The sequence below is a fragment of the Falco biarmicus genome, chromosome Z (genome assembly GCF_023638135.1).
Source record: "Falco biarmicus isolate bFalBia1 chromosome Z, bFalBia1.pri, whole genome shotgun sequence".
Lineage (NCBI taxonomy): Eukaryota > Metazoa > Chordata > Aves > Falconiformes > Falconidae > Falco > Falco biarmicus.
In genome coordinates, this window is record NC_079311.1 from 49,438,665 (window position 1) to 49,451,268 (window position 12,604).

General features: G+C 39.6%; 1 protein-coding gene across 1 annotated transcript in view; it reads right to left on the bottom strand.

Moving 5' to 3' along the window:
* ADAMTSL1 (ADAMTS like 1) overlaps positions 1-12,604 on the bottom strand; it is a 191,095-nt gene that overhangs the window by 88,986 nt on the left and 89,505 nt on the right. Inside the window, exons 10-13 of the mRNA XM_056325134.1 lie at positions 8,594-8,644; positions 6,075-6,279; positions 4,679-4,826; positions 667-751 (exon numbers count right to left, since the gene is read on the bottom strand). Of these exons, the coding sequence (XP_056181109.1) occupies positions 667-751; positions 4,679-4,826; positions 6,075-6,279; positions 8,594-8,644 (489 nt within the window). The remainder of the gene's footprint in view (positions 1-666; positions 752-4,678; positions 4,827-6,074; positions 6,280-8,593; positions 8,645-12,604) is intronic.

The following is a 12,604-nucleotide window of genomic DNA, read 5'->3' on the forward strand; positions in this document are numbered from 1 at the left end:
ATAGGCCAACCTGCCAACCAAGAGGTTGTGCAGCAGGAGGAGGAGCTACTAATGGGGTACAAGGTGCTGACTAAGATTGATCTTGCAAGCATGGCTGGGCAAAGACTGTCATGAAGTGACTAGAAATGCAGGGAGGGGGAAGTCCCTGAAATGATGTGGTAAGTGATGATAAGGCAATCCAAACCATAGGCTGAAGTTTCTAGCTTATTTTCTGCTAAAGTTAATTCATTTTTCTGCTGCTACTGTACTCTTGCTGGGGAGAGAGGTGAGAGGGAATCAGCACTGGCTGCCTGTATTTTACTTCTTACTTCACAGGGGTATTGTGAGGGTAAACAAAGGCGCTAAGCTGTGGAGATACAGTGGCAGTGGGGAACACACAACTACATACGTAGGCAGACTCTCACTATAATATTATTGTAAATGACCTTAAATAAAACATATGTATATTTGTTCAAATGAAATCTGCATTTGCCCTCTTGAATTCTGTCTCTTCATGCCTAAATGTGACACAGCCTTAAGCCTGTTGATTTCCACAGGGTTTGGTTTATTTAGCCTTTATACCCTAAAAAAAACCCAAATACATTTTCAAGAGACTGTCTTAGTTCAGTGCAAGCCCCATATCCCCACATCGTAAGAACCTTTTGTAAGCAAATTTTTAAGACTTACGAAGGTTCTTCAGAAACCACTGCTCCTTCCTCCAGCTCTTGAGCCTGCTTATACCATGGCAACTTTGCTTCCATGGGAAGTTTCTCTAGGAAACAAATACAAGCACATGAAAATAGGAAACATGCAGTAATGCTGCTATGTGTGCCAGTCTCCCCTCTCTCACCAAGCACACGTGTGATGCAGATGTGCCTTCATCCACATGGAGCACAAAGAAGAAAGAGAGAGAAAGGAGAGAGAGAAAGGAACTCCATCACCTGGACTATAAGGCTTACAAGCTTATATGACCAGATAGTTCACTGTTGCAGCTAGAAGGGCTATGGTGCTCTAAAGCTAGAAACGCAAATTCAGTCCTTTTCAGATTATACAACTGGGCTGTAAAAATAGACACTTTGGAAAGTATTTTTTGGAGGGAGTCTTGCAAGTCTAATGAGCCTCCACTGACACTGAAAAGGCAAAATTTATAAAATTCCTGTGTTAACCCTTAAATTTTAGAACTTCAGAAGACAAATTAAGCTTGTTTTTGATAGATCACAAGAAGGGAGAAAATCTTGATTTGATGAGTGATATCACAGACAGAGAAACTGTAATAAAATGGACCAGCTATACTTTTCAACTTTATCAATTCATCAGCTATGTGGATTTTAAAAAATGAGATTGATACTTTTCCTGTCATTTCTGATGGAAAACAGTAGAGCTGCTTTTCTTCCCATGCAGGATATGTGTGCAGTGTAATGAGCTGGTCTGCTCTGCAGAGCGCCCGGCCATGCTGCTCCATGAGCCAAGCTCTGCTTTCATGCAGTGTCAAAGTGGAATATTTGAGCTGAAGGTGGTGAAGCTGTTTTAGCTCTAATGGGGTATAAAGAAAGAGCAATTTTGGCACTATAATTTGAGAAGGAGCTCTGCATTTCAACAAAATGTTCTGTGCTAGGATCAGGGGAAAAAACACAAATAAAAGGGAGTGAGACTCAGACCACTGAGGAGAACCAGGGCCAGACCTATTTGCCACTCACAAATCACCTAGGCCTTTCAGGTTTATATAATGCATGGATTTTTACTTGCCAGTGGGAGCAGATTAATATTGTTCAGAATAGTTGGGTATTTTCTGTGACTTTGCTGTGCACAACAGTGAACCTTTCAGATATGCACACAAAATTTCCCATCTGTCAGCTGTATCATAGAGGAACAACAACTTACAACTTGATTTCACAGCTACTGCAACTTTAGTCAAGCAAATTTCCTTGGAGCAAGTTATTAACTCAGGAAAAAAAGGACAGTAACAGAGTTACTATGCCTTTCTCTAAGAAATATCTTGCCAAGCTCCTACTCTAACATATTTATTAGTGCTATTTAAGGATGAATATTTGCCAGCACAGTTCTTAGTTTAATCTGTATTTTACCACATTTTTTATCAAAAATATGTAGGAGTTATTTCTATGTTCTGCAGCTTGTTTTATGGGTTTTGGAAAGCCAGATCTTACTTCTGTGCTTTTTTGCTTAGATGCAAATACTTGTAAAATGCAAAAGCTCTTGTGTATCATTGCCTGTTATGCCTTCTTTTTTAAAGATGTACTTAACTACCACCTACACTGTAAAATTTGTTACAGGGTTAGAAATGTTGATGTTGTACACTGTGCTATGGCAAAAAAAATGAATAAAAAGTACTCCTAATGTAATCTAAGAAGGATTTTTTACCTTTGCAGATTAAAGTCTCTCCTTTTATAAAACAATTTCAGTAAAAACAATTAAATTCTATGTTACAAAGTTCTATTAGATGAATAAACTTTCATTATTAAAACTGAAAATCATTGCTTAATCCAGGGATACCCTATTTTTCCCCATTATTGGTGTAAAATAAAGTGCCTCAGTGCTTAAATAAACTAAACCAAAATAAATTACATAGACTATTTGAATTCTATTTCTGTTTATCACAGTTAAAAGAAGAAGGAATTCCACATCTTTTGTCTTGCTGCTTCAGTTAGCTAGGAAGATTGTTTTTCTGCTTTGTGTTAATCCAGCTCCAGATGGCAAAGCAGGCTAAGATTAAAAAAAATCAATAGAGGAGAGGTACTTTGGTACCCTTTCTGTTCTAAATTTCTAACTAGATTTGTGAAATAAAAAGGACAAAAGTCCAGCACTTTTTCAATTTGATTTGGAAGAGACCTCTGGATATCATCTGGTCCAACTCTCTTCTGAAAGCATGATTCAGCCTTCAGGTATATGGGTCTTCAAACATTACCACTTGCATTATGGAGAGAGAACTGTGGGAGTGTTGCAGAACCAAGATGAGAAGTAAGATTAAACACAATAATTAAAACAATACACTTCACATAGGACTTCTCATCCCATGGGAATAAAAAAATGGAAGAAAGAAAGAACTGCCTGTAATCAGAAATCACTCATGATTTTACTTCAAAGGGCAGCATAAGAGTTTACCCAGGGTAAAGATGCCACTCTGTTAAAAGGGTGGGCTTCCAGCAAACAGCAATTGACTTTGTTTTCAGACAAATTCCATTGGAAGAGACTTCTTGACAAATGCCAAGTTTTCCTAGCTGGTCTTGCACCCTTCTTAGGTCCCCTACGCAAAAGCAAGATGTGCATGGTTTGCAGCACCTGATTTTTTGATATCTTACTGCATTTTGCTTACGCTGTATGCTGCAGGCAGACAGGATCTTGCTTTACCTGTCCTCTGAACACCATAAGCAGGTAAAGTTCCATAAAAGCAGCTGATTGACTGAGTCCAAACCCTCTCGATCTCTGTATGTGGCTCAGAGTCATGCTAACACAGTCACAGAGCCTTTTTTTTCGTCTTGGAAGGTGAATGGAGTGAGCTCATGTCGGCCAGCAAAATACAGTGCAAACATACTCATTGCTCCCCAGAGGCCCTGTGTCTGGGTTTCACCACTTTGGTGGCTGGCAGGCAGAGTGAATTCTCATAGTCCAGATAAACTGGAATTTTGAAACTTGGCAAATGCGTCCATCATCGGCCACTGAGTGCAGAAATTAAAATTCCAAATTTCAATGTTCCATCTTGGTTCAGCATGATGTCATAGGTCACATTTCACAGGGCTTCATATAAGTGCTTTTAATATGGATCAGGGTAGCAATTCATTTTTTAAAAGGAATTGATTTATTTTTATGGGCAGATTTAGGTCCAGTTTATGGAAATTCAGTTCACCTGCATCGCTGTAGCCCGGAAGTTTCCATAAGTTAGTCAGCATACAGACACAGAGGTTTTATCGATAGATCTGTATACAGGCACAAACACATGCATGCTCATACACCCATGGAAACAGTCAGATACCTGTGTCTGCTGCACCTGGCCACTGTCCATTAATTCAATCCATTCTCCAGGACTTTTTTTTTTTTTTTTTTTACATTCCCACCCCATAACAAACTCCAAACAGCTGCAGAAATATTTTGTCTTTCAACAAAAGGTGGGGGATTTGCCCCAGTATTACTCTCTGTCTGAGGCCCAAGTCCAGCAACATTTCTATACAGGTTGTAAGTACTCCTTGCTATAAGATGCTTCAAGTTTAACAGTCTGCCAAATTTTGCAGCCCAGCTAGTAAAAGGAATTTCATGTTGGGATATACAATGCTTGCTTCTGACCTATTTCAAGCTCCAAGTTATGAACAGGCAATTTAAAATTATGGTTACATTTATCTATCATAAATATTATTTATATATTTAATGCCTTTAAAAATACAGGGGAAATTTAGCCCAGACCAATCAGTGAGGTCAAACCTTCTTATGCTTATGGTCAAATTTACATTTATATTGCTTGGTCTGCTGGACCACAAATTAACAGTGGAAACCACAGAACTTGTAAGAAAGAGGAAGGGGCCAGCATTCACTCCAAGTTGCTAGCAGGCAGACTGGAATAGAAATGGCAGGCCTTAAAGGAGCAAACACAACTCACTGCAGGTGGAATCAGTGCTACCAGCAACAAAACAAAACTGCTCAGCAGCAAAGACGTCCAAAAAATGTATGAAAAACCCTTCTGCCTCATTACCTTTGGGTTTGTAGCAAGGAGTGGGTACAATGCATTCTTCTTTTATGTGTGGCTTTGTTTTAGGACTACAGCCTCCTGTATGCATCCCCCTGTGATCAATGCAAAGGACCACACGGTATCTGAGTCCTTGTCCGCAGGTCACAGTGCACTGGAGGAAAAAAAAAAAAAGTAAAAGAAATTATATGTCACAAGAGTGGTAAGGGGAATATTCAATAGCAGTATGTGTACTTAAGAGAGTGATACATGATGCAGAAACACCCAACTCTGAACATAAATTATTCATAACATTTGGTAGTTACAGATGTGGTATAAAATTGACTGCAATTTTTCCCTTTTTCTCTACACATTTACTTGGTTTGGACATTTTGCTGCTGGACTTCTCTTGCAGTGTCACTCTCGCAGTGTTGGATACTTGGCTTGTGGCCATCTGTCCCTCAGTAACACCCTGTTAGTTTCATCTGGAACCACTTGGCTTTGCTTGGACAAAGTACTGGGGCTTAAGGGTTAACAGGGGTGACACTCAACTATTTTGGAACATAGCAACAAACAGAATGGGAAACTATTTGGGCTTTCTTTCCTCAGACAATTTCTTAAGTGTCTTTTTAAATTTATTTTTGGTAAGGTACATCAATTTTTGCCCCTGTACAGATTGTTTCAGAAATTTAGTTCTGGTTGCACAGGAGAGGATCAAAACTACTAACCAGTGGGAAGGGCTATGGACACTACCAATATTACTTTGCTCTTGGATGGCAGCTTTCATCTGGAAATCACTAAACACTTTGCAATGACTCAAGAACACCTCACCTGTGGGTGAGCTAGCTTGGCTTCTAAACCCCATTTTACTTGTTGAGAAAGTGGGGTGGTGAGAAACTACATTCCAATTAGATCTTTATGTGCAAAATCAAAGTACTTTTCTTCTTTTGTAAACTGATATGTCAAAGAGATTTACTTTCATACAGAAGGAAAGGTGAGTGAGGAACAGACAACAACAAGCATCAAAGAGCAGAGTCATTTATGGCTTCATGTATCTCTGGAAGCCTCTCAGCAATTCATGCTATTCAATATATGGCTGAAAACTTGTAATAAAGATGTGCCATTACATGCTTACTGTTTTTTTGTGCATTTCGTTTATGTTCCCAGTCTATTGTTAGTAGAAGGTCACTAATTAACAATACAGATCTGATTTATTTTTCCATTGTTCTCCTTAATCATGTCAATCTTACTAATACATTATTCCTGAGTATTTACTTTGCAGTTCGATAAACAGCAAAATTAAAAACAGAGGTCATGATAATAAGGAAAGTAAGTAGGGAATGTTTACTTCCACAAGCTCACTAAACTATAATTTATGTTTCTAGTGTGGTAAATACAAAACCAACAAAGCTAAGCTGATTACCGGAGACCATTCCTGAGCAAGCCACTTTGGGCAGTCAAATACATTGCAAGGCTGGACAACAGGCATCTTTGGAGTGTACATGCACTTCCATTCTTCCACAGGGCTGATATGCCCCTGAATGTCTTCTTCCACACATGAGACACTGCGGCTTTGAATGCCCCCTCCACAGGATGAGGAACAGGCCGTCCAGGGTGTACTTTCCCATCTGGGCAAAAAAACCCAACCCCAAAACAGAGAGGCATCAGAAAAAGGAAACCCTGTGTCCCCCAGCCCCACCCCCCCAAATGCATAAACTGCTATCTGCAAGTGGGTTATTTTCCTGATTAATGTAATTAAAAATTAATCCTATACATATTTTCATAAAGAGGCATAACAGCAAAGCACTCTCATGGCTGCTGTCTTTAAGTCACTGATTAATAATATGAAATCACTCTCCTACTAACCCAGTGACTATTGCCACAGAAACTCAATTCTTTTAACTTAATTCCTTTTTTCTTAAGTGATGAGATTATCATGTTTTCACAATTTGTCATTTTCCAAAGAATCTTTGTTACTAATCACTGGAAGCTCAGCATGCTCCGAAGCTGATGTTCCTTTTGCATGAACGTGCAGGGAAGCAGCAGCGTTTCTTTCCAGTGAAACAATTGAGTTGAGTTAAAAAAAGATTGAAGGAAATTACCAAAAAGAAAGCGTGACTATACTGATAGGATACGTGGCCTCTGATGGATAATCGATATGGGTCTTGTTTCCTTACAGTTGAGGCAGTGAGAGGAACTGAGAAACCATCTTTTCTCTACAGGTGCCAATTGAGAATGTAATGATAAATCCAGAGAACAAGGTGTATGCTTAAAAGCTATGCATACTTATGAGAATAATCCTTTTTTTACGCTGATGCATATACAATAATATATGTATCGTCTTCTACGTGTACATGGCTGGCCACATAAAATAAGTCTGGTATTTCCTCTCTTATATCCAAGACATTGTCACAGAGAGGATCCAGGACCACTGTCATGACCCAGTGAGGCTATTCCTGTGTAATCCTGTGGTATAAAAGTTCTACCTCACTGGAAACATTTCACTTTGTTTTTGTTTTTGTTTTTGTTTTTGTTTTTTTTCCCCAGAAGGCAAATGTCCTTTTGTTTTTGCTTTCAGTGTTACTGAAAGCCAATTACCTCAGGGCATTTTGATCCTTTATCCTGGATTTTCTTCAGCAGTAAAAAAGCTTCTGTGAGCTCAGGATACTTTTTCATTAAGTACAGTCCCTCCACTGGCAAGTACTGCTGAATCATCCTCTGATATAAATTGTTCTCTGTCTTTTGTCAATGTACATGTCCTTTGTACACAATTGAAATAAAATCTGTTTTATTAAAAGCTAGAGTGTTAAACCCCATATTAATGTTCTGCCTTCTATATTCCCTACTAACAGAGTTTTAATTTTTGAGGTTAGGAGGTATGTATGTGGTGGTTTTTTTTAAATAAAGAACAGAGAAAAGTGTTTTCCAGAAAGAAGGAATTAGATGCAGTGATATAGTTAATAAGTGTATCTCAGATATATTTGGTGAAAATGGCTGGGTGTACATAACCATAAGCACTTAGCTAGGAAGAGAAAAGTCTAACCCAAATGACACAGATAAAGGGTGTCAACATGAATGGCAGCCACAATGCCTGGCACGTAAGCTGTTCACCTCCTCGTCTTCTCACTCACAGTTTCAGGGGGTCCACAATTTGGCTGGAGACTCTGTTGAACATGAACGCATGGCGCCTGCGCACTGATGCTGAAAGCTCTCTGTATTAGGCCTTACCATGATTTGAGGGAGGTTGTCTGCTCACCAGCATGAAAACAAGTTGCCTAGGTTTTTTTTTTTTTGTGACTTCATACTACATGAAATTAATGAAGAAGGAAACACAGAATAATACTATTGCATGTCCAGGTGGTATTTCAAAACTGAAAGGTTATTATCCTTCAGCCACCAAATATTTTGATCAGCATCAGTCTTATTCATTGCTTTAAGAGCAATTACTTATGTGATTATTTCCATGAGAATCTCAGGTCTTACATTAAAGACATTTAAATTGTGAGTTAGTTAATAATACAAATCAGGCCTTGATCCTACTCCTGTCCCTGATCTCTGATTTCTTAGAAACCCTATGGATTAATGCCCCTAAAGTAGACATTAGCATGGGTTTGCAGGGTCAGAACACATCACTAATACTGCCTAACCCCAAAATTTCAGAATTTATAAGCATGCAAGAAGTGGCACTGCAGGAGAGAGCGAGAAAGTCTTATGTTCCTTACAAAGCCACAGTTTATAGTGCTGTTCAGAGCTGAGTAAAAGGAAGAAAAAGGAAAGTTGTGAGAGGAAAAGGGAGTTGGGGTGGGTGTGAGGAAAGAGAGAAAGAAAGGGACTGCACACTTAATAAGTCTGCATTGCTGCTTCAGCTAGACATGCAGAGAAAAGGAAAAAAGAAGTAAATACATTTGTTAATCCTAATATCTGGTTGATTGTTTTACATACCGAGGAAGGGGATGGTAGAGGTCATAGGGCATGATCTGCTTGTATCCATCACTGTTAGGAACAATAATGCCAACCCTCTGAGTAGAAGGTACACATAATAAAATAAACACTAAATGATTACATTATACAATTTTTTTACACAATATTAAAAACAAACAAACAAACAAAACAACAAAAAAAACCCACAAAAGATATTTTAGCTAAGTTGCTATCACATTTGAAACAAAACTTATGTTCCCATCCTACTGTTTCTGAGTTGCTCGAAGAATAAAACACTGATTACTACTTTATTCTTATGAATATATTACTGTTTTACTAAGAAGCAATCTATTACCACAAGTAATACAAATGAGTTGTCCAAACTTTATTTAGATTTCTGAAGTTCTATTTGCCATGAAAAAGATTTCTACACTTAGCACTTTCTTGGAGCTTGGATCCAAAGTCACTGAAGACAACAGGGAAACTTTATCTACTTCAGACATCTCTACATCAACCCCTTTTTTGAGCTATTATATGGTTGTTTCTGCCCTTTGGATAAAACATCTGGTTTTACAGGGGTCAGAAGTAGAAATTTGAGGAAACCCAGTGCAAGAATTCAAAACTGCGATTCTTGTCTTTCCACCTTAAATCAGTCCAAATTAATTCATCTTCAGAACCTGCTTCTTTATTTGGTTTTTGTTTTTTGTTTGTTTGTTTTTTTCTGGAAGAAAGAAGGAGCTGGAAAGAAGAGTAATATGTCGCTTTGTTTAATTGGTTTTTTTGTTGTTTGGTTTTGGTGATGTCATGACTGGTTGCCTTGGTTTGCTGTAGTGTTACTGGTATAGTATCTAAATAATATAGTATGTAAACGTTATAGAGGGCAATATTAGTAATTATCTGAACAATCATCGTGCCAGTTATGTGTGAAATGAATGTCACTTCCCTTGTTGGCAGCTATAGGGTCTCACTGAATTGCTAGTCTGGAATTTCATCTTTTGTCTGCACTTTTTAGAGATTCTGACTCAGCCAAACCATGCTGTCATGTTGTCTCCCAATTATCAGCCATATGATTCCAGAGCACCCAATCTATCAGTTTCATCAAAGCCACTATGCCACAGAGGACTTGGATGGGGCAGGTGGGCAGAACCATTGAAGAGTGAATGCCAAATACATTAAAATAAAAAGCATGTCCCTACCCAAGTTTTGGAGAGGAAGCTGACAGAAAACAATAAAGTTGTTTTTGAGAGCCTTATACAGATGAGAGGTGCTAGGTGTGCTGCTATGGATTTCTGCAAGGGGGAAGGAGCAAAGGAGGGGGAAGGGAGAAAGTATTCTCCTTACTCAACAGAGTTCACTGAAAAATGCTGTAAGCATTCAAAGGAGTCTTGTCATGCTAAAGCTGAAGGGGTCTATTCTTTCAGTCAACAGGCTTTTTATGTGCATACTTTTCCACGATAGGAGAATGGATCCCATTGTGTTTTCACAGCGAGGAGTCAGAGCCAGGTCAGAGTGCTGGAATTTTCCAGCTAAAGCATGGGAAGACACTGGAGCTCTGAGAGCGTGTGATGGGAACTAGACAGCTGCCTCTAAGATGAGCAGTCTCTGCAGTCACAGGAGCTCTCTGCATGCCTGTGCATATTTGCATCTTCGGAGAGCTGCCTGTCTCCACAAAAAACCAAAAATCTAGGAGAGGCAGTTCTGGCATTGGAAAACTTTGTAAAAGTCTAATGGGTCATTTTGAATATGGCCAATGAACAAGTCTTTTCAGACTTAGCTTGGTGGGTAGAAGCCTGGAGAAGTTTGTGAAATTGTGTATTAGTATTTTAAGAAGATGGAAGAAGACTTTTTCTGATGTTGTTTTGCTCATGCTTTTGGGAATCTCTGCTGCTTTCCTGACTTTTCTACCACTGCTGCTGAGGTTCTACGCTGAAGCATTTTGCACTTTCCAGCTCATCAGCTTGCTGAGGAGTGGTTGGAAAAAAGATTAATATACCAAGTTCAGAAATGAAATAATTATACTATAAAAGCACCTACTGCCTAAGGAAGAAATAGATTTCAAAACATTTCTCACTCATTGCAGTAAGAAATGTTTTCTTTCTAATAAACATGATCTGTATGCATAATCCAGGTCTACATGAATTAGAACACATAATATCCAAAGCCATTCCAATGGAAATAACTGTACCACATTCAAACACCATTATGAAGATTAAATAACATTTACAAAACACTAGATTAATATTGTCATTGGAAAGGTTTGACCCTCAAAGAATTTTGCATACATAAATTGCAATTCTGTAAATGCTGTAACAGAGGTCCATAGAATTACTGACACTGTCCTTGTGCATATGTGAGAGGCTGCCAAAGGCTCTCATTCTGTTACTGCAAGAAAATGATTCTCAGCAACAGAAAAAGTCCCCTGCAGTAATAAACAATGGCTTAATATATGACTTTAAAAATCAGCTTGAAGATACAACAGAACAACAGATGGTTGTTGTACTGGTAATACCTACTGCATCTTTCCTAGCTAGTCTTGTGCGGTTTTTGCGTGTGCGTTCCACAAAACCCCCCACAAAACCAAGCCTAACTGAATGATTTAAAAAACATTTTAGGGATTACTTCGGTGAATCCTGTGCTTTTTGACTGAACAAAGTGGTTTAAAGTCTATGAATCTATCAGTCCATCATACTCTATGAAGAGATAGATGAGGTCTAGTTTACGGGCTTTATTCATTATACATTACTCAGACAATGCAAAGGTGATGGCATGCTAAATGAACAGAGCAAATAATAATTCATAATTAATTCCTCCACTACGCTGAGATTTCTGGCTAACAGGACTCATTCACGCAACACCTAGAGCAAACCTGCTTTGGCAGGATCAGGAGCACAAAGCAAATTATTTTGAAAAGCTGTTGTGTCTCTTATGTCTGAAATCTCCCATGCCTTTCAGACCAACAAGTTGTGTCATATGCATTTGAATTGTTTTATTCCTGAGTGCTGGCAGCTTCAGCACAGTCACTCTTCCAAGGCACACGTCCAGCTGGAGCGGGAGCTGCACGTGCCAGAGGTGGGTGTGCTGCACCCAGGTCTGCCATCTCTGCAAATGTTCAGCTTTTTCCTGCAATAGGTGCCCACAGCCACAGTCCTTGAAAGTCACGTTTGGTGTTATCTTCCCTGGTAGCTCCCTTTTGTCCTCAAGTCACCCCCTTAGCACAAATGACAGGCACGAACGCCTTTCTCCTGATGACTCTCTGATGAGGTGCCAGCTCTTCCCACCTCCCTCTCCTGCATGCCCATGGCTCTCAGGTCAGCCACCTGCTGAGCCAAGCAAAGGCACAGGGGCTAGAGCTGGGAGAAGAGCCAGCAGAGGGAAAGGACTCTCCCATCAAGATGCCTCAGGGTTGTCTGCCCCTGCATGGACGTGACAAGTGGAGGCTTGGAGTGGGTAGGGGCACCTGCGGCTCCTGTGCCAGTGTTCCCACACCCTGCTGTCCAGTGCCCGGCCTCTGCAGGACACTCGGACGTCTTGGGTTTACAGCCTTCAGTTCTGCTGTAGGCTCTGTTTTCCTGGAGGTTTCCTACCCACAGGGCTGCAGCTGTAGGGTGCCTGCAATCCTGGGTGGCCATAACCCTTCACTGAAATCTATAGGACTTGAGAGTAAATGATTTGCGTGTCAGGGATTATGCCATCTAAGCAATGGTCCAAAGTATGTCAAAAGTATTAATAGTAATTCACAAATAATAATAAAATGTTGGAGCAGCCTAAGTTGGCTATGGACAGCTAATTCATTCATTAAATGTAAGGAAACACTTAAGTTCATCACATAAGTAAGATTTTAGTATCTGAGTCAACATCTCCCTGAGAGCCGTGATTTTCATTGGATGGATGTCAGGCTTGTGAAAAAGTCTCCACTTTAACACTACAAATCCTGACACCAAGGCAGTGTGTGATACTGCACCCTCCTGTCACAGTGCTCTGTGAAGATGCCACACTGAGACATTATCACCTTGAGCTACAAGAGTCCTTTCT